The sequence below is a fragment of the Pipistrellus kuhlii genome, unplaced genomic scaffold (genome assembly GCF_014108245.1).
Source record: "Pipistrellus kuhlii isolate mPipKuh1 unplaced genomic scaffold, mPipKuh1.p scaffold_m20_p_1, whole genome shotgun sequence".
Taxonomy (NCBI): domain Eukaryota; kingdom Metazoa; phylum Chordata; class Mammalia; order Chiroptera; family Vespertilionidae; genus Pipistrellus; species Pipistrellus kuhlii.
Genome location: NW_023425404.1, coordinates 41,670,426 through 41,693,458, shown reverse-complemented (window position 1 = coordinate 41,693,458; position 23,033 = coordinate 41,670,426). Strand labels below are relative to the sequence as shown.

The 23,033-nt window shown below is 42.0% G+C and overlaps 2 protein-coding genes across 6 annotated transcripts in view; one reads left to right on the top strand and one right to left on the bottom strand.

Annotated features, from left to right (window-relative positions):
- Nucleotides 1-2,395: 2,395 nt before the first annotated feature.
- RAB27A (RAB27A, member RAS oncogene family) overlaps nt 2,396-23,033 on the bottom strand; it is a 68,370-nt gene continuing 47,732 nt past the window's right edge. For all 5 annotated transcript variants that reach the window (XM_036441360.2, XM_036441343.2, XM_045582375.1 and 2 more), the window contains 3 exons: nt 21,425-21,528; nt 16,590-16,713; nt 2,396-4,571 (listed from right to left, as the gene is read on the bottom strand). In XM_036441360.2, coding sequence (XP_036297253.1) covers nt 4,373-4,571; nt 16,590-16,713; nt 21,425-21,528 — 427 coding nt within the window. In that variant the 3' untranslated portion in view covers nt 2,396-4,372. The remainder of the gene's footprint in view (nt 4,572-16,589; nt 16,714-21,424; nt 21,529-23,033) is intronic.
- Nucleotides 8,205-9,189, top strand: LOC118720901 (peptidyl-prolyl cis-trans isomerase FKBP3-like). Its single transcript, XM_036441329.1, has one exon. The coding sequence runs from the start codon at nt 8,222-8,224 to the stop codon at nt 8,909-8,911; it is 690 nt and encodes a 229-aa protein (XP_036297222.1). The 5' UTR covers nt 8,205-8,221; the 3' UTR covers nt 8,912-9,189.

Here is a 23,033-nt window from a genome sequence, read left to right as displayed (position 1 = left end):
GTTCTGTTCTTGTTCATCACTTTATGTTGTTCATTATTTCCCCTAGATGCAAAATATATTTTTATTGATTTCAGAGAGGAAGGAAGAGGGAGAAAGAGATAGAAACATCAATGATGAGAATCATTGGCGGGCTGCCTCCTGCACGCCTTCTACTGCAGATGGAGCCCCTCAGGTGGATACTCCATCCACTGAGCGAAACCAGCCAGGGCCGCATTTTTCTATTATTACTTGAACTTGCATTTAATTGTGAAGTTAGAATCTTCCCAAATATTTGGAATTCACTTTTTTCTGAAATGCCTATTCATACCCTTCAGTTTTCTTCTGCATTACTTTCTTTTTTAATATATTTTATTGATTTTTAACAGAGAGAAAGGGAGAGAGATAGAGAGCTAGAAATGTCGATGAGAGAGAAACATCGACCAGCTGCCTCTTGCACACCCCCTACCGGGGATGTGCCCGCAACCAATGTACATGCCCTTGGCCGGAATCGAACCCGGGACCTTTCAGTCTGCAGACCTACGCTCTACCGCTGAGCCAAACTGGTTTTGGCATACTATTTAATAGTACTTTACATATTAAGATTAGCCCTCTACTGGCATTTAGAAATCATTTCCTAATTTATCAAGCCCTCTTCAAGATTGTTTTTCATAACTTTTCTCCATTATTTAAATAGCATAATTTTCACATTTGAATTTGCAGCTACTCTGGAATTTGCTTACGTGTAAATAATGACATAGGATTACAGTTTGGCTCCCCCAACTAATTCAAAATATCACGTCTCTTTGGGTTTACCTTTGGACTCTCTGCTTTGTTTGATATATGTATCTATTTATGTGCCTGTAACGAAGTGTTTATTGTAATTTAAAAAAAATATGTTTGTATTGATTTCAGAGAGAAAGGGAGAGGGAGAAATAAAAACATGAATGATGAGAACTGGTCAGCTACCTCCTGCACAACCCACACTGGGGATCGAGCCCACAACCTGAGCATGTTCCCTGAATGGGAATTGAAATGACATTTTATTGAAACAACTATTTTTTAGAAGGTGGTAAAGTTCTTTTGGACAAGGTGACATCAGAACATCTTTAAAGGATGGGAGAGAGCGCCATGCAGATATATGGAAGACTAGCTACCCAGACAGAGAGAATTGCTAACATTCCTGAGGCAGGAGCACACTTGTCTGCTCCAAAGCCAGTGTACCTGCAAAGGAGTGAGTGAGTGAATGAGTGAGTGAGTGAGTGAGTGAGTGAGTGAAATAAGGTCGGAGAGTCCAGCTCCCCACATACTCCCTCCTCATCCAATCAATTACGATAACCTCCCCAATGCCTCTTGAATCCATCTCTCAGTCTTTGTTTAGGCTTTTACCCTCCTTGTTTAGTTCATCTAAGACTGGCTACACTTCCCACATGATACATGCTCTACAAATGTTTGATGTAACATATGTGGCTTACTTCCTCCAGAACATGTTGTCTTGGTTGGCCCCTCATCAAGGACCGGGTGGAAATTGTGCCCTTGGATTTGATTTCCTTTAGTACTGATCTCTGGTTTGAAACAATGTGATGGGAAATGAAGTTGCATTCACATACAAACTTGAGAGACTAGACCACTATCATGTAATAAAGAGGTAATATACAAATCGACCATCACACCCTCACACAAGATGGCCACCACAAGGTGGCTGGCAGGGGAGGACAGTTGGGGGTGACCAGGCCTGCAGGAGAGGGAAGTTAGGGGTGACATGGCTGGCAGGGGAGGGCAGTTGGGAGCAACCAGACCTGCAGGGGAGGGCAGTTGGGGGCAACCAGGCTGGCAGGGGAGCAGTTAGGCATTGATCATGCTGGCAGGGGAGTGGTTAGGGGGTCATCAGGCTGGCATGCAGAAGCAGTTAGGGGCAATCCGGCAGACAGGAAGGCAGGCAGGCAAGCAATTGGGAGCCAGCAGTCCTGGATTGTGAGAGGGATGTCCCAGATTGGAGAGGATGCAAGATGGTCTAAGGAACACCTCCTGCCAGTGCACAAATTTCATGCACCAGGCCTCTAGTCTATAATAATAAAAGCGTAAAATGCTAATTAGACTAGACAGTCGAACGACCTTCTGGATGTCATTCCGGACATCCTTACTGATGAAGCCTTGGGATCCCTGTGGGATCGGGCCTAAACCGGCAGTTAGACATCCCCCAAGAAGTCCAGGATTGTGAGAGGGTAACAGCCGGGCTGAGGGACTACCCCCCCCCCATGCATGAATTTCATGCACTGGCCTCTAGATTATAAGCTCAATTGGCACAATGCTCACTGAAGATACAATTCACTTTTACATCGTCTTATAAATATTCAATAGAAAAAAGCACATTGACTCACAAAAACATGGCACTTCAATAACAAATTTAAACAAAGGATTTCCAAAGAGAATACAGATTGTTTATTTCAATAATTAAAGACAGTTCATGTATGTGCACTGTATCAGGTATACACATTTTAACTGTATATTATGTTTAAGGCCATTAGGGTCTGTGGCTAATTGCTCATTTGGTTCCTAAAAAAAAAAAAGACAGAAGCATACAAAATTGTCTTCTTTTAACTCTACAAACAGACCATATAAAATGTTCCCTGATATGTAAATGTAAAAATATGATTTACTCCACACACAGCTTATGGCAACTTGAGAAGGTACCACTGTGACCATGACTCTGCCCTTGAAGTGTCTGAATCTTTCCTCGCCAGAATATACAATTCAAATGCATAGGACACAATGGTTTCTTTAGGATTTAAAAGAAGTTCTCATTTTAAGGACAGAAATACATAACATCTTAGTAACCACAGCTAAGTTTTTTAAGGAAGTTGTGGCAAAAATAAATCAAAAAATCATTTGAAAATAATCATGTAAAAGCAATTACTTTCCAAAAAAGTTGTATTTTTCTAATTACACTTTGCCAAACATTTGCTACCACAACACACATTTATATTTATTTTATGTAAATCCATTTATTTAAATTATAATATATTGTTCTCTAAATAGTTATTAAACACTTTGGAAATTTTAATCTATTTAAACTACTTTAATAAATAAGAATTGTCCCCTTTAACCTTTATAAACTGCCACAAAGCACATCGTAAGACCATCTTTAATTGGGTATAAAGACACTTGGGCAATGTAGAAGATTATGTGACCTTGGCAAGACCCAGCAAATACAGATGCCCCTGATCTCAGTGGAAAATACAGGCTGCGAACACTTCATTTTTTCTTACATTGAGCTAGAGTACAAATGTAACCGCTTAAATATAAACATCTATCATCCAGTAAATAGCAAAAGGACATTTTACATCATTAAAAACAAATTCCTTCAATTCCGCCAATGTAAAAACAAAACAGGTTGCAAAGATCCAGAGCCTGATGGTGAAAACAGAAGGTTGGTAGTTCACATGCCAATTCAAAGTGAGGTCTGAGGACACCAGACCAACGTTATAAATATGAAGGAAAAGAAGCAAAATGTGTACTTATTACAAACAACTTCGCATGAGCACCAGTTTTGTTCAGACGTGGCCAGCATGTAGGCCAAGAACAAAGGCTAAGATCCCAGTGAACTAAAGCCATGGCAATCTAGTCCTCTGTCCCTTCTACCAAACCTTCAGAGCCATGGGAATACAGCAGCCGCACTGGGCATTAAGCCCCACCTCGGCCGCTCCTGCTATCTGAAGCCACCCCTACCCTCAGCCCCAACCCCGTTCCCACAAACAAGAATCACAGTCAGTAGGTAACTGATTGATCCAGTTTATCCAGGGCCTACAGATAGGGCCGTAGTTTGTCCCATATTCATTTTTAAAGAGAATGCTTACATGAATTAATATCTGAGGACCCTGAACCCCATGTTTGTGCATATTCTTGTTTAATATTCAAGGCGTTTAGATGGCGTTTTAGAAGGTCACCTACAGTACAAGTAGGATAGTTTCCTTTGGGTTCAAGGCTGGTGGTTCTATTATTGCCTCTAAGATCTCGAATGTGAGACACTGGGCCGATCTATGCTAAGGCAGGTGACAATATCCTCAGTCATTCTTCATAATAAGCACACTCTTCTGTGGCTACAGAATCCAAAATCCTTGAATGATCTACTGCCATAGGCTAAGTAAGGTTGTGTAAGGCACTTTTGGCTATGTGCAATACCCCTCCTAACTCTCAGGCTGAGTCTTAAAGAAATGTTTAGAAGGCGGTGGCAAATTGATTTAAAAACTGGATGCTTTATTGATTGGTCTCATCGGGACAGTGAGCAGGAGCCAGTACACAGTGCCTGTTCCCCTCTCTCTGTGCTGGTGTCCCCACAGAGGAGACTGCGGACATGGGCCCCTCAGGTCACTGCGGAGCGCCCGCCCTGGGCTTCTCAACAGCCACACGCCCCCTTGGGCTTTCCTTCACTCAGCTGGTCCGCAGAGGGGTGCCCATTGGGCCGCACCACCCCTTCGGGGATCCAGGACTTGTCCACACACCGCTCCATCCGCTTCATGATCAGGTCCAGGAGCGTCTCGATCGCCTCGCTTATGTTGGTCCCGTTGGCAGCACTCGTTTCAAAGTAGGGGATTCTGGAAGACAGAGGGACAGATCGGAGAATGGCTTGTAGAAGGAAAGGACCGTGGGCTCTGCCTCGATAATTCAACTTAGAGAGTTCAAATGTGCAAGGCAGCCAAAGCATTTTACTGCCCCGGCCGGTTTGGCTCAATGGAAAGACCAGGGGCTTGCAGACTGAAGGGTGCTGGCTTCAGTTCCCGACAAGGGCACAGACCTAGGTTTTAGGTTCAATCCCTGGCCCTGGTTGGGGCACAAGCGTGAGGTAACCAATCAATGTGTCTCTCTCACATGGATGTTTCTCTCTGTGTCTCTCCCCCATCCTCCCTCCCTTCCACTCTAAAAATCAATGGGAAAATAGCCTCAGGTGAGAATTAACAAAACAAAAGCATTTTACTACTATAGGATACATTAAAAAAGACTGTCCTGGATAGTGTGGCTCATTGCTTGGACATTGTTCTATACACCAAAAGGTTGCCCATCCAATTTCCGATCAGGGCACATGCTGGGTGGCAGGCTCAACCCCTGACCCCTCACAGGAGGCATGCAGGAGGCAGCCATGGATATTCTCTCTCTCTCTCTCCCCCTTCCTAAAAATCAATAAAAGTGTATTTAAGTTAAAAATATCCAATAATTAACACTGCATTCCTAATAGAGATGTAAAACTTCTGAAAGTGTTTATTCCCATTTTACAAATATTAAACTGTGGCCCAGAGAGACAAAGTAGCCCCATTTCACAGTGCTGGAAAGGAACAGACCTGGTTGTGGAATCTACAGCTGTTTGATTCCAATAATCAACTTAGTCATAGGCTCTACTAGTTCTAAACTTACATACATTATCTGGGGATTTCCAAAACAGGTAAATCCCTTCTACTTGCTGCACATTGGGGTGTGGGGGAAGGAGGGGAGGGGGCGAGGCGGGGAATGCATTAGATTAGAGAGAAATGAGAGGTCACTGGCTGTGTCTTTACTGATTGTCAACTCCAGGTGGCATTCCTGCACCAGCCACTTGCAGACACTCTGAATTCTGCATCCGAGTTCCTCAAGGGTATCTATCTTAAGTGTGCTTATTTTGTTATTCGAAGGCCTGTGGTATAATATATGTATAATTTTTAAAGTAACTCACAAACTGTAAGGCTTCTTTTCACATAATCTCTTGGTGGCCACCCTTTATACATTTGAATTCATCTTTACCACAGAATTAATCAACTGTCAAATTCTTCCTGCTTCTTAATAAAGCCAGGAAAATAATAATCTAATTGTATTTCCTCAAACTGTTGATTTCTACCATTTAGTAAGGAATCTGACGACAACAACAAAAACAAACAAACAAACAAACAAAAACCTCCAAAAGAAAACGGTTTTAACACCTCAGAGAGTCCTGCAATGGAATTCAGTAAACTATTTCTTATATTTATAGGGACTTTAAAATGGCCCACCATTACTTTTCTTAAAGAATGTCTTTAGTTTCCTGTGTTCTCCTACCTTCTTAAGGCTACATTAATGACTCTTATTGCAATTTCAGTTACTCTTGTATTATCTCCTGGCTAGAAGCAGCTTCCACATGAGAACTTTTACAGTTTCCTTTTAAAACCTTCTTTGTGCTTTTCCAGATGTTTGCAGAACATCTGTTCTTATGTCCCTACAAGTCGGTGAGGGTGTTCGTGTGTAGGGATAGTTGGCTATTTCTCCAATGTGATTCCCCACGGTGCTATCTTACTGCATACTTCCTATAAGAGCTATAACTTGACCTTGGCAATTCTCTCCTGTTCTAGTATAGCTTCTAAAACCTGAGTAAGAAACTACGATTTCATTTGAGTATTTCTCTACCCATCTCTAAATTTTGCAAGACATGGTTGCTGCAATGATTCTCCAATGCCCACATTGATAGCCCTTCATATACTGCCTCTAAAATATCTTGATCAGAGAAGGGTCTACCAGGAAAATTACATGGCCTTAGTGGTTTTTTTTAAACCACTGCTTATCTACTGTCAGTCTTTTTTCCTCCCTCTTTATCTGTCCCTTTATCCACAAAATGAAGATAATACATATTTTCTAACCCCCGGGTCTCATGCAGTATTTGATTACCAAGTGTTAAGAGAGCACCCTTTATGTGGACTCAATAAATAATGATTCATCAAGTACCTGTAATGTTATTGAACTAATCCGAGGGAGCCTTCGTGATGTTGCCATTGTTACAGAAATTGAATTTGGGATTGAGAGGACTCAAAACTTAAATATTTACATTTTCTTCTTCTCAGTTATACCCAAGAAGAATCATTTAATGTCTACAGACCATCTCTTACACTCAAGAGGAAGACCTGCTCACTCTATTGCCATTTAAAAATATACTGTTTCATGGAAAGGCAACTGAAAAATGATTCCCTCCCTCCGAGAATAAGAGACTGAAATTGAAAATACACATGCACACAAAAAGGAGTTGAATAGTAAACTTCTTGTAAATACTAGTCATGATAATGTACATCTAACTTTTAAAATTCGCACAAATCTATAATAATAAAAGCATAATATGCTAATTAGACTGGGCAGCTGAACACCTTCCGGACAACCATCCGGATAAAGCCAGGGCTGCGAGGGCCGAGTCCCTTGCATGAATTCCGTACATCGGGCCTCTAGTTCAATTATAAATATCTTTCCAACTCTAGCCTCCTCACATTCACAGAATGTCTCAATGGAATCTCCTTAAACTCTTTCTACTTTCCATAGTTTCTTCCCTTTTAGCTCCTGAAAATTACCTCACAGTCACTTAAAAGGCATATATGAAAAAAACATAGTTGAAAGTACTTTTAAAAACTATAAAACCTAGGTGTAGAAATCACAGACAATTTGAACAACTGTCAGGAGCCATCATCTCTAGAGTTAGGCTTCCTGGAAATAAATAGTTAACAACTGTGTAACACTGGCAAGCTATTCTCTGTGCCTCCGCTGCTTCATCTGTAAAACCAGATAATATCAGGATCTTCTTATAAGGATTAAGTGAGTTCATTTTAAAGCACTTACTATAATTATAGTAGTAGTAATAATTAGCTACCCTTTTTTCTCTAAAATATAAGGGTATTTGGTATCAAGAATTAGCCAATCAGCTGCAACCTTATCATACAATGTGACCAAGATGCATCTTTTTTATATGACCTGTATATTTATGGTTTGAGACAGGGCATTCATCTTGCTGTGTTGGGCTATTGTCATTTTTTAAATGTGACAATCTAACAGAAAAGAGGTTAATGCCCTTGACTAAATTTGGTATCTGGGATCAGGTCTTCCTGGATCAGGATGGCTCACTCAGACTTACCTGTCCCAGCCAAAGTGCTCCAAAGCATTTGCCTCCCTTCACTCCTCAAACACCTCATTTCCCCAAGTGGCCATCACTGAATGCTGACCGAAAATGGACCTTGCTTTAGTGATTAATATAAATGACGGATGCCTCTAGCAGCACTGTGAGCTACTGCCTAATGTTTACTAACTTAAGCAAATATTTGATTGGCAGTATTTCAGGGTATATGAGTTAAGATGTATATTTCATGTCTCTCATATTAAAAGATGTACAATATTAACATGATGTATTAATAGGTTAGATTTATAACCCCAAATTCAAGTAACCAACTTATATCTTTCAATTAAAAGTACACTTCCCTGAGTGAAGCCGATGCAATGGGGGAAGATGGCGGCGGCCGCAGCACAGCGGGCCTGGACCGTGGAGCAGCTGCGCAGCGAGCAGCTGCCCAAAAAGGACATTATCAAGTTTCTACAGGACCACGGTTCAGATTCGTTTCTTGCAGAGCATAAGTTATTAGGAAACATTAAAAATGTGGCCAAGACAGCTAACAAGGACCATTTGGTTACAGCCTATAACCATCTTTTTGAAAGCAAGCGTTTCAAGTGTACTGAAAGTATAAATAAAGTGTCTGAGCAGGTGAAAAATGTGAAGCTTAATGAAGATACACCCAAAGAAACCAAAACTGAAGAGACTCTGGATGAGGGTCCACCAAAATACACAAAATCTGTTCTTAAAAAAGGAGATAAAACCAACTTCCCCAAAAAGGGAGATGTTGTTCACTGCTGGTATACAGGAACACTACAGGATGGAACTGTTTTTGATACCAATATTCAAACGAGTTCAAAGAAGAAGAAAAATGCCAAGCCTTTAAGTTTTAAGGTTGGAATAGGCAAAGTTATCAGAGGATGGGATGAAGCACTCTTGACTATGAGTAAAGGAGAAAAGGCTCGACTAGAAATTGAACCAGAATGGGCTTATGGGAAGAAAGGACAGCCTGATGCCAAAATCCCACCAAATGCAAAACTCATTTTTGAAGTGGAGTTAGTGGATATTGATTGAAATAGCAATGCTTCTGATCTAAAGACAGCAATAACCTTAAAGAAAGTTATGTAACTCATTACAGCTGGTTACTATTGTAATGGAAATGAACTGGAAAATTCAAGGAGTTATGTTAGAACTTGTTTACTTTTTCCCCCAAATTAAGAAATGTAATGTTATAAATCCCTGAAGTTTAAAATATTTTACTACAGCTGTGTAAAATACTTCTTAAGAATTTTTCCTTTTACCTCATGTTGTAAACTAAAAGGCTCAATAAAAATGTACCCAATGTCAAAAAATAATAAAAATAAAATAAAATAAAAGTACACTTCCCTGCCCTTGTGAACCTCCAGGTCATGTGACCAGGAGTCAGGTTAACAACCTGAAAAGCTTTCAACTGATCATTGGAGTCTTCTGAGCAATTAGGGCAACTTGGGTTTTGTTTCTATGGGAATAAAATACTAGAGCTCACTCCTCTCCACTCTCAGCTCTTTGACCTGCCAGACAAGAAGCAAACCAGATGAGATCCACAGAGAAGATCACGAAGTAAGACTTTCCTTCCATAATAAGATGATGCCTCGGAGACAGAAATGTGCCTTGTGCTCACATTTGAAAGCTGGACTTCTCAGCTTGTCTTAAGGGCAAAGAAAGTTTAGTGCATGGAGTTAATATTTGTATGTGTATATCTTCTCGGTGTTGACTTTTAGAAAGCATGTGAGGTGCTTAATCTGAACACTTCCCTGTATCTGTACAGAGGAGTAACCGTGGGCATGGTAAGGAGGCACTGAGATAATACATGGAAAGGGCTTAGCACAAGCTAGCATCCAGCAAACACTCAATAAAGTTCATCTAATGAGGTTTTCTCTAAAAATTATGTTCTGTTTTTCCTAAAATATGGTAGGCAAAAGTTTAATAATCTTAAATTCAAGAGGATCAGTAGTTGTGTGTGTGTGTGTGTGTGTGTGTGTGTGTGTGTGTGTTAACCATGGAAAGGATAGTATTGTTCCTTCTCTCCACATGGTGGCGCTAATATAGCATTACCAGGGAGCAGTATCTCCAAACCTTTGGGGGGGAAATCTGTGCTGCTAATGGTGACATCAATCAGTAAATGACCATTTAATGGCCATTTGGAACATGCAGAACCCCAATCCAGTGTGCTTTTAAAAAATACATGAATCACAAATTTAAAAATGAAATGAAATAATGAAATGAATGGCAAACAGCTTCAAATCAATGAGGAGCATTATCACTTGCCGGTTTTCACTAAGATACCTATATCCCTAGCTCATGCCATAGATTAAGACCCACATCTAACGAGTTGTTTTTCTATTATTTATTTATTTTTTTTAAACTAGAAGATTCAAGTTTCCAGACAGAATTTTTCAGAAATAAAAGCAAGTGCATTTGATAACTCTCCCAAATGGTTCTAGATATTTGGCCCACAGGTGGATCAGAAATTATGGAGAAATTTTTCACTAAAGTAGGAAATAAAATCTCATACTTTTCATAATCTTTTGGATGCTACATGAATAAGCTAGTATAGTCAAGAAACAATTTTCAACCTTTCTCATCTCATGGCACATGTAAACTAATCACTAAAATTCTGTGGCACATCAAAAAATGTATTTTTTGCCAAACTGACAAAAATAGGTATAATTTTTACTAATTTACAAAAAAAAAAGAGATAGTAATTGCCTACCCTTTTTACTTCAAAGGGATTTTTAAATTATTTTTATTTGTTTTAAATATGTTTTTATTGATTTCAGAGAGGAAAGAAGAGGGAGATATATAAACATCAATGACAAAAGAGGATCATCAATCAGCTGCCTCCCACACACCTCCTACTGGGGATTGAGCCCACAACCCAGGCATGTGCTCCGAATGGGAATTAAACCATGATCTCCTGGGTCATAGGTCAATGTTCAACCTCTGAATCATAAGAGCCGGGCTCCAAATGATTTTTTTTAAAATTAGGTGCCTATACTTGTATATAAAGATTTCTGGCCTAAACTGGTTTGGTTCAGTGGATAGAGCATCGGCCTGTGGACTGAAAGGTCCTGGGTTCAATTCCGGTCAAGGGCATGTACCTTGGTTTCAGGCACATCCTCAGTATGGGGTGTGCAGGAGGCAGCTGATCAATGTTTCTCTCTCATCGATGTTTCTAACTCTCTATCCCTCTCTCTTCCTTTCTGTAAAAAATCAATAAAATATATATTTTTAAAGAAATATTTTTGATACCAAGAATTAACCAATCAGATGAAACTTTTTTATGCAATGTAACCAATTAGATACAACTATAATATATGACCTATATTTATGGCACAAGACAGGACATTCACACAGAATGGCTATTGTTGTGTTGGCTGTTGTCCTTTTTTATTTGACAATCTAGAGAGAAAGAGGCCAGTGCTCCTAACTAAATAGGTATTGCACGTTTTAAATTCTTGCGGCACACCAGTTGAAAATCGCTGCAGAAAAGGGCTGAGGTGTGAACTGTCCAGCCTGGGAGACTGTGCCAAATGAACTCTAGATCCTGTGCTGACTTGTGTGGGGCTCTGGAAATTGTCTTGTGTGTTTAGTTGCAGCTGATGTATGTGGTTTTAAAACATGCCCAATGATACATCATTAATTTATTTCTCAAACAAAGGGAGGATGTCATCCAATTAGCAAAGCATCAAACTACTAGAGATAAAGCTATTCATACCCCATTTCCTCTAGGTCAGGCTAGACAACACGGGGTATTCTGCTGAGCTAAACTGCTTGAAATTCCAGAAATGGTCTGTTCTCATAGTATTCATGTGGTAAATAAATGTTTTTAAAGTCATCTTTCATTCCAGAAATTCTTGAGCACCTTCCTCATCAATAGCCAACAGCCTTCAGTGGGAAAACAAGTTGTTTTAATTTTGCAGCCCCTGAAAGTGTAAACCGTAAAAGTTCCCGTCACACACACAGAAAAAATTGTAGCTATATGTGATGATGAGTGTTAACTACACTTATTTTGGTAATTCTTTTGCAATATATATATATATACACATCAAATCATTATATTGTACACCAAAAACTAATACAGCATTCTATATCAAAGATCTCAATTTTTACACAGTTGCTGCCTATTTCTTGGCACAGCACATGAAATATGTACATTCAATTATCATGCTCTCATCACATTCACAATTTTCTTTATTATCCTCAACTCTGAATCAAGGACAAAGTCTCCTAATGACCACCGACTACCTTCTGTAAGTAAAGCAGAGTGTGGGAGGGAATTTAGGGGCAACCAGAGTAAAGTCCTTGCCTGCCCACTGAGGCCGGTGCTCCCTCTGTCCCAACCCTATTGTCCCTCCCCATCTATATTACAGCTGGTGCAATTATTTCAATAACTGTGTGAGAGGGGAAAAAACACCCTTTTTTTGTAGCATAGCTTTTCCAATGAGAAGTCATTGAGCACGTTAGCCTCACCCATGCATGGCATCAGGAGACAAGCGCTTTCTATTCTGTGCATAAGTGTTCTGCCCAGCTATCTGTCAAGGAACATATCTGCCAGCATGCACACCTGACAGTAACTTGGCATCTACACCAGTGGTTCTCAATGTGCCATCCTCAACCACCACCACCACCAGCAGTATCTGGAAATCAATTACAAATGTATATTTGGGGGGCTTTGACCCAGATCAACCAAATCAGAAATGGTGGGACATGGCACTCAGGTGACTCTGATGCCCAATAAAGCTTGAGCTCCAACAGCTTCACCTAGAAGGGCATGTAGGCAATGTGCTCTCTTCTGCAATCTTTGTCACTGACTTTATGTGTTAATCCTCACCTGAGGGCATTTTCCCATTGCCTTTTAGAGAGAATGAAAAGGAGGGAGGGAGAGAAGGAAGGAGAGAGGGAGAGAAAACATCCATGTGAGAGAGCGACACCAATGAGTTGCCCCCCACATCTCCCAGGGTGGGGAAACAAACCCTAAACCCAGGTACAGCTCCTTGACCACGAAATTGAACCCCGGACCCTTTGGTACACGGGCCATGCTCTAACCACTGAGAAACACAGGCCAGGGCTTTGTAACTATTCTCAAAGGTGTTTCAGCAACAGTATGACTTGTAATAGCTATTACTGGCAGGACTGAACATTTGAACAAACCTCTGTTTTGTTCTCTCCTCTGTCTTCAATGACAATATTATTCCATGTAACATACTGCAAAGCACTATTTTGCACTTGTTCTAGCAGAACTTGATTGGTTTACCAAGAAATCACTTTGTTGTGTTAGGAAGGGACTCAAGAACATCATATTACAATTTAACCAAGTCTATAGCAAAAAAAAAAAAAAAAAAAAAAAAAAAAAAGATTTTGCAGGAAATTAGGGGTAAATGGATTCTCAGTTCTACTAAAACTAAATTTCCTGATAGTCATCACCGTGCATCCAGCTCGCTCTTTCCCTTTTGGACTGCTGCATGGAGTTCTCATTCTCTGATTTCCCTGTCCCAGCACACACAGATGTCCCATATTTGCACTGCAACACATCCTTTGTCATGTTTGCAAAGTTTTTCGGAAACCCAGTCTGTCATTCTCTGAATGTATGTTTTTTCAGAGAATCACTTGTGAACCACTGATCCATTTTTATGATTGAGGATAGAAGGCAGCACAATAGTAACAACAAATTTATCAGACAACATACAAATGATATGTAAATATGTCATGCCCAGCTGGTGTGACTCACTGCTTGAGCATTGACCCATGAGCCTGGAGGTCACAGTTCAGTTCCCAGGCAGGACACAACCTACACAACTATACTCTATACCTCCTAAACGTTAAAGGAATTTTGTTTCCATTCCTTTCCATTCTCCTCCAATGGTTTCAATCCCCTTATCTGCTAATCCCATCTCTCCTCATTTTTATTCAATCCAGAAACTTTAGAGTGAGCCTCTCTCTTTAAAATACTCCCCAAACCTGTAATCTGTGCACAGATGAAAATCACCCTTGCGTCCCCAGACTCCCCATATAGTCCGAAAGCAACCCTGGGCTCAGGCATTATGTGGAATGAACCAAGGAAACCAGCAAAGGGCTGAAGAAGCTTGGAGGAGGAGGAAGTCAATTCCGACTCTGCCCCAAAGTTGAGAATATAGCTGTTTGATGTAGCTAACTGCACTGGCTGCCCTGAGTTTTGCTCTTTTGGCCTTTACTAGCACATTTCTCAAAAGCATGGTCTGGGCCCGTGGTTTCCATTGCTTCATCACTTACTTCCTTCTCACCCCCTTGCAACACGGCTCCCAGCTTCAATGCTGTGTTCTCGTGGTATCTGATCTCCCCCCCCCTCCCCCCCCCACCACCCCCCTGCCCACTACATTACAGGAGTGTCTTTTAAGGGAGGAAGAGAGCATATCTCAACCCCTGCGCATGCAAATCACATGGAGAGCTTTGAAAGATACAAATGTCCAGGCCCCCACCTGTGGTGGTTTTAAATATGTCAATGACATTTCCCAGAATTCCCTTCCTAGGTAGGTTGGACCGCAGGGAGATCTGGGGGAATGGAAGTGAAGCAGAAGCTGTTCTGTAGCTGTCACACGTCATTGCTTTCCTGCTGGCTCATCTCGTTGGCATAGGCCAACAGCCAGACCTGCACCTGCTCCATCTTCCCCTCCATCCTCCTCCAGCTTCCCCGACGCCTGGGCCAGGTGTGAGTGTTTAGCTCTGCGAGCGGAGCCCTGGCTGCAGCAGGACGCCCACGCCACCCAGGTCAGAGGCGACAATGACTGACAAGGTTTGGGTCCGTAAGTACGGATCCAGCTGCTTCTGGCTCTCTCTCACTTTGGATCCAGCTTCCCTTCCTGACTGCCTGTCCTCTGGACCATCAGACACAAAACTACAGACTGCCTACCCAGCTCCTACAGGAGCATGAGTCAAACCCCTCTGTTCCCAAGTGTGTTTGTTCATGGAGCCCTGCCTGATAGGCCACTCCAGACCAATTATGTCGGAAGCTCAGAGGCGAGGACTGAACATGAGTATTTGTTGAACGCTCCCCAGGGGCTCCTAACAGGGTTCCCCACCGCCTACCCTGAGTGAAAACCTCCACATCTGACTGCAACTCCTCCCCAGCGTGAGCCAGCCTAGTGATGGGAACCACCCGCTTCCTGGCGCCGGATTTAAGATTTAAAATCCTGTTCTGCCCGACCCTGACCCTGTGTGTTTTCTCTGATTTAGTCCCTTTCCTTTTCCACAAATCCAGCCCCTCCCTACCTCACAGATCACTGCAATCTCCCTGCCTCCAGTCTTCCCTCCTTTTGTTTCATCCCCCCTCTCCTCCTGCCAGCAGCCCCCCTCCCTACCTCCCACCCCCTGACTGATCTGGAAAAGTGCTGATGACATCCCTCTGTGCTCAAAGGCTCTCAGCAACTCCCTGACCCCCAGGAAACCAATCTCACTCTCCTGGCTTGATATTCAAAGCTCTGCGGCCTCTGGCCTCTTCCCACAGGGCGACCTATCCTTGCACTCTCTTCCCAGTGTGAATCCCATCCTCGAGTGCTTTCTGAAGCTCCATCAGCCCCAGGAAGAGCACAGCTGTGTTCAGACAACAAGAAGGGAAAGGGCCTCCTCTGGCCTCTTTGGTTTCTAACAACCAAGACCACTCACCAGGTAACGTCCCTCTATACTACCCTCCTCCACACCACACACTCCTCTCCCACCCCTTCCTTCCCAGCCCCACTGGCTGCCTCCCCCTGATGTTCAGGGTAATTAATACACATACATTTGAGTGCTCATTTTTTTGAGGCAGAAAAAAAGTAAAGTACAAATTCCTGTGTAGGGGTGCCCTTGACACTTTAATCAAAAGTGGCTGACCCCTCCTTTTATGTCCAATGAATGCTGCTGCTATAGGATCCTCTTCCCAGAGCTCAAGAAGGAAGACAGTTTTAGTTGATTCTCCACCACAAAAGCACAGCCTAAACCACAGGGGAATCTTCACACTCCTCTCCCAGCACAGAAAGTTCAAAGCCAAGAAGGCCCTGGTGTACACTGGAGCTCTCTACGGCAGCAGATGAAATGACTTTGAAATGTCCTGGTGGAATATAAAGGATGTCCTTATTTCAGGAATCACCTACTTGCATCTTGTAAAGGAGGCCTTACAACATTAGGACATTTATCCTCAATGCTATTTTTCTTCAAACACCAAGAGATTGGAGAAAATGGGACAGAAGAACTGAACAAAGGCCCTTCTCCAATGCTTTTTCTATGGTCCCAGTATTATGTAATACTAGAGGCCCAGTGGATGGCATTTGTGCACTGGAGGAGGGTCTCTCGGCCTGGCCTGCGCCCTCTCACAATCCAGAACCCCCTGGGAGATGTCCGCCTGCCAGCTTAGGCCCGCTCCCTGCCACTATGCTCGCCAACCATGGGCCCAGCTTCTGGCTGAATGGTGCTCCCCTTGTGGGAGGCACTGACCACCAGGGGGGAGCTCTTGAATTGAGCATCTGCCCCATAGTGGTCAGTGTGCATAATAGCAACTGGTTGTTCTGCTGTTCAGTTGATTAGCGAATTAGGGTTTTATTATATAGGATGATCATGCAAACTAGATATTTGATATCTCCCAAGGCCTACAGCTGAATGCTTTGTTCTGTTTTTTGCTTTTATCTTTTTTGATATTTATTCATATGCTAGTGTTTAAATTGGACGTGTTTACTCTAGATTTCTCCACAAAAATACTCACCCATATTTCTCTGCAAGTCCTCTGGCCTCCTCCTCTTTCACTGCTCGTTGGTCTTCCAGATCACTCTTATTCCCACATAACACTATGTCTGGGTTTTCACAATATGCATGCATTTGTAGCTGGCCTGTTAATGTAAGAAGATAGAAAATTATAGGTGAACAATAATGTAAGTGCATGATCAATGGACAATACATGCAAAAATACCTGATACAGTGCTTTCAAAGCATCAGCGCCCTCATCTGTCAAACTGAATGGATGAGGCAGAGATGTGAAACTATTCCTTCCCTCAAACACAGACCCCAGCTTATGTATGTCAGAGAGGAAAAGGGAAAAATAAGCCCCCAAAGTGTGCGTGTGTGAAAGTGCACCCACATGTGCATCCACACACACACACATACACAAAACAGGTGGCAGTCTTTTTATGAAGGTCATCTGAAAAAAACTTGGAGAATTTCCTAGTGCTTATTGCTACTCATTCTTTTTTTTAGAGAGAAAAATAAATATTGATTTATTGCTCTACTTATTTAAGTATTCACTGGTTGACTCTTTTTTGTGCCCTGACTGGGAATTGAACACACAACCTTGGTGTGTCAGGGCAATGCTCTCACCAACTGAGCTACCCAGCCAGGGTACTTATAGTTCATTTTAAAACTATTTTTTTGTTTTGTTTTTTACCTATTTCCTCTCCACAGCAATCACAATTTTAAGAGTTGTCTTCCTATTAGCTAACCTCTTTCTATCTGAAATGGTTTTCATATTTCTCTATTATTCTAAGGTAGAATCAATTCACTTAACACACAATACAGGATTAAATGAAGAGAGAAAAACCCAGAAGAAACAGTCAATGATTCAGTCACCAGAACCAAGAAAAAGCAGGAGACTACAATTCTTACACCACAGCTTTTAGTTCTTTTCACTGGGAAAACTGTAAATAGACATAATTTTAAATAAAATAAAAAAACTGCACTAAACTGAGTAGTTTAATCTCCCAAAGAAGGAAAATAAAGTCTTACTTCTTACTTGTCACACCCCATAATGAAATTAAAACAGCCCGAGCTTTCACAAAATGTATGGCCTAATTTCTTTTTCACATGGTTAACCAGAAAGTGTTGACATTTTAGTTCCTCATTACGAAGTCTCGTTCATTTTATCTTATCGAACATGATAAGTCAAGGCAACAAGCATTAATTTCAGCTTGACACTTGGTGTGGAATTTCAGAACAATGACCTTTGCCCTAAAGGGACAAGCAGGAAAATAAGAACTCTGCAGGCAAGACCAAACTGTGTAGTTCCCAACAACAGCCGTGCCCTTTCTTTCCCCGGGGCTGTTACCCACGCTGTCCCCACACCCCTGAGTACCCAACCGCAACCTTCCTCAGGGACTCCCCACCCTTCCTCTAAGACTTGCTTCTTAGTTACCGATGCTGTGAAATCGTTCTGGTCTCCAGAGTGGCTCTGTGCTCTGTTAACACCTTACATGTCCAGTGTCATGGTTCTAAGCATGAACTCAGGATCCAGGGTGTCTCCGGTGGGAGCCTGGCTCTGCCATTACTAGCGGTGCCACTCTGGGAACCTAATCTGACTGATCTGTGCCTCCGTTTCCACAGGTAGATGCTGATAATAATGTACTTACTGTTAGGGAATGTACTTACTGAAAGAGGAAAGCACGAGACCGAACGTGGTAAAGAATTATAAATTTATTAGATGACCTGGAACCACATGGGCTGAGCCCCAAAATAGTGCCAGCACCCAGGAACAGGGAGTCAGAGATTTTAAAGGACTCAAGGTGGGCTTTTTCAGTGGGGAATTTTTTATTATTTATAACTAGAGGCCTGTGCATGAAATTTTTGCCCTGGGGGAGGGTCCCTCAGCCTGGCCTGCACCTTCTTGCAATATTGGGATCCCTCAGGGGATGCCCTACTGCTGGCCTAGGCCTAATCCTGCAGCAACTAAACATTCCTCTCACAGGGGATGTAGCAGTGCACCAAGCTGCAGGCAGCCAGGGAGGAGCCTGAATTGGGGCGGGGTGCCATGCCACTCGGGCTCATCCCAGGCTACTGCGCCTGCTGCCGAGGAGTCGGGAAAGGCTCCTACCATGGCAGCTGGGCTCTCCAGCTGTGAGCCCAGCTTCTGGCTGAGCAGCGCTCCCTTGTGGGAGCACACTGACCACCAGGGGGCAGCTCCTCCATTGAGCTTCTGCCCCTTGATGGTCAGTATGCATCATAGAGACCAGTCATTCTGGTAGTTCCACCATATGGTCGCGTGGGCTTTTATTATATAGTCAAAATATGGAAGCAACTCAAGTGCCCATCAGTAGATGAGTGGGTAAAGAAGATGTCACACACACACACACACACACATTATTGGGCCATTAAAATGAAGAATGAAATCTTACCATTTGCAACAGCACTGATGAGCTAGAGCCGTGGTTCTCAACCTTTCTAATGCCGTGACCCTTTAAACAGTTCCTCAGGTTGTGGTGATCCCCAACCATAAAATTATTTTTGTTGCTTCTTTATAATTATAATTTTGCTACTGTTATGAATTGTAATGTAAATATCTGTGTTTTCCGATGGTCTTAGGTGACCCTGCTAGCGGTTGAGAACCACTGCTGTAAATCCTAAGACCATCAGAAAACACAGATATTTACATTACAATTCATAACAGTAGCAAAATTACAGTTTTGAAGTAGCAATGAAATTAATGTCTGACTGATGGCTTAGGCCCACTCCACCTGGGCTCTGAGGGCTCTCAGACTGTGAGAGGGAGCTGGTCAGTCTCAGAAACACACTCAAGCGCTCGAATTTTGTGCACCGGCCTTCTAGTATTGTAATAATTATGTACAGTGACAATTCAGTGCTGGAAATACCAGGCAGAACACTATGTAAAGTATATGACTGTCTACCCACTATGCTGTATACCTGAAACTAATACAAAATAATATTAAATGTAAACTCTAATCTATAATAATAAAAGTGTGATATGCTAATTGGACCAGACGTCCTTCCAGACAACCTTCAGATGAAGCCGGGGCTCTGAGGGAAGCCCAGGCCCGGTGCCAGAGAGAAGCCGGTGCCGGCAGCTGGGGGAAAGAAGGCCTACTCTTGCATGAATTTTGTGCATCAGGCCTCTAGTACAATAATAAAATTAAGAAACAAAACTAAGGTTTTCTATTATCAAAACCATAGCCCATGCCCTAGCCAGTGTGGCTCAGAAGATAGAGAATCGACCTGTGGACTGAAGGGTCCCGGGTTCGATTCTGGTCAAGGGCATGTACCTCAGTTCCAGGCTCCTCCCCTACCCAGGCCTGGTTAGGGCATGTGCAGGAGGCAATCAATTGGTGTGTTTCTCTCACATCAATATTTCTCTCCGCTTTTTTCTCTCTCTGCCTCTCTAAAAATCAATGGAAAAATATCAAGTGAGGATTTGAAAACAAAACAAAACAAAAAACCCACAGCTAATACTAACAAATTACCAAGTAATTTTGAAGTAGGAAGTAATTTTTAAGTGTTTTCATTATAAAGATTTGGATATTAAAAATTTAACATCAGAGCCCTTCCCAATAGATTTTCTAGGTTTATATTAATACAACTAATGGAGGTAAATGTATATTCTCAAGCTGTTATTTGGTCTAGTAGCAGGATTTTAGATTATGATCTCTTCAAAAAGTCAAAATGAGGATATATCCTATCTAATAAAGAGGAAATATGCTAATTGACCATCACCCCCTCACAAAAGATGGCGGCACCCACATAAGGAGGGAATATGCTAATTGACTGCCATGCCCTCAAAGATGGCAGCGCCCACAACCACAAGATGGTGGTGACCAGTCCCTCAGCCCCACCAGGGTAGCAGGATACTGCAGAGCTGGGCCCGCCCCCAGGAGGTCTGGCCACTCTGCAGACCTGCCTCCAGAATCCCCAGTTCCCTCAGATCCCCAGCCATAGGCAAGCCTCTGATTTTGGCTGCCCAGCCACCCAGGGCCACCAGAGGTTCAGGTAACCAGGGCAGGCCGGGGTTTGTGCTGCCGGCAGTGGCAGCAGCAGAGATGTGATGGGGAGGTCGCCTTCCCCTGATCACTGGTCATCTCCCACCCCTGAGGGCTCTTGGACTGTGAAAAGGGGCAGGCCAGGCTGAGGAACACCCCCTCCCCCAATCCAGTGGATGAATTTTCATGCACCAGGCCTCTAGTATATACATATATGTTTGGATAGATAGATAGATAGATAGATAGATAGATAGATAGATAGATAGATAGACAGACAGACAGGCAGGCAGTGCTGGGACCACTTTTGCCAATGGAGTTCTAGAGTCCTTCAGGTAAATGCCTCTCCCTCAAGACGGAGAGGGGGCTCTAAGCATATTAGAGACATGCAGCCAGGGGTCTAATCCATGAAGCCTTCAAAAGGTCTGTATGTAATCTGTGTGATATATGTTTTAAACCCTGGGATGATACAAGACTTGATAGCACACAACAGGCAAGGTGATACTTAGTGATTCTACCCCTCTAGGCCTGTGTATCCTTTTCTATAAAAGGGGGATGAGTCTCTTCTGTGGAAAAGACTGATTATAAAACAACAACAAAAAGAGATTGCATGGAAAGCAGGGCCTTCTACGTGGAGCATGGGAAGCATTCAACAAACCAAAGTCAGTATTATAATACTAGAAAAAGCAGAGTATTTCAGTTATCTTTGCCCCTAAACTAATAGCCACACTTTTTTATATAGCATTTTAAACAGCACTAGGATTTCTCCCAAATCAATTTACAACAAAAGTAGAATGTAAGAAGGCATTTTATTGTAGGGAGTGGGAGGCAGGGAGACAATAACACTTACTTATCCAGTTCCTGACATTGAGGAAACTTTGTTCATTTGTCAGATCAAAAAGCAGAAGAAACCCCATAGCATCTCTGAAGAATGCTGTTGTCAAGCTCCGAAACCTAGGGATATAAAAGCAGACGGATCACCTAAACATGGCCCCACTCCTGAAACATAAAGCTACCACCGGTACCCTCAGCCTCTCACCACAGCTCATCAATAACAAAATAGATGTTTAATAATGTGCCACTGTTTATAATAACTTTACATTATACATGAATATTATTGCTCTTAGAATATTATTGCTCCACTAGATTTAGTGGAGAATGTGATTATAAATGACAATTTAATAGCATAAAGTTATGAGTATAATCAATATTAGGTATCTTACAAAATATAATAAATAGCTACCTAGAGCAAGAATATTTAAAATATATCCAGATTTTTTTAAATGCCACAATTATCAAAAGTTATACTTGGAATGTTCTTTTAAAATAAAAATAGCCTGTATCAATGGGGAAAAAATTTAAACAAATCAGATGCTGCTATTCCAAAAGCGTATAAGACAGTTATTTATCACTTCTGTAAGTTTATGTGTTAACAGACCATGGAATTCAAAAACCCAGCCTGCTGGACAGGGATGACAGAACTAGTTCGTGATCTTTTAGTATCACCCAAGAATTCATTGTCCAACCAGGAGTTAATTAGACCCAAACAATGGAGCTTGCTATGCATGTTTTCTTTGTCCTATGAAGGTTGGCTTGACTTGACATTACAATGTGTTTCATGACCTTTTGACTTCAATCTCAGGCATTAAGGTGAAAGTAGTAATGACTCAGCACCTGCTCTTCTTCAGTACTCTCTCTCTTCCAAGGCTTTATCCTGCTGTGTCCCTCTCTCCCTTCAACAGTCAGTTTCTCCTTGCTTTGCCTTTATACAAAGCCTACAATGGACAGACACAGACTCCAAGGAAGAAAAAACTGGTGTGAATTCGTCATCTAACCTTCTAAGCTTTCTCAACTATTTTTAATTAATGTTTTTGCAAAAATAGTCCTTATATTTAGAGATACATATCAAAATTGTTATGAATAATTGGATATTTGGAATTTGCTTAAAAATAATTTGGGAAAGGAAGTGAGTAGGAATGAGGGGCATATATAAAATAAGACCGGCCACAACTTGATGACTGTCGAAACTGGGAAATGAACACATGAGTTCATTATATACTTGAAGTTTTCCATAATGAAAAGATTTTATTTTTTTATTTTTAAAAAAATATATTTTATTGATATTTTACAGAGAGGAGGAAGGGAGAGAGATAGAGAGCTAGAAACGTCGATGAGAGAGAAACATCGACCAGCTGCCTCTTGCACATCCCCTACCGGGGATGTGCCCGCAACCAATGTACATGCCCTTGACCGGAATCGAACCTGGGACCTTTCAGTCTGCAGACGGACGCTCTACCACTGAGCCAAACCGGTTTCGGCTGAAAAGTTTTTTAAAAGCCTTCAAATGATCTGAGAGAAAAAACCTGAAACCTTAGCTAACTAAAAGCAATTTTACATCTCGATTCCATGTGACTGATTTGGGTTAAAGCAACTTCTGACCACATGGATTAATTCCAACC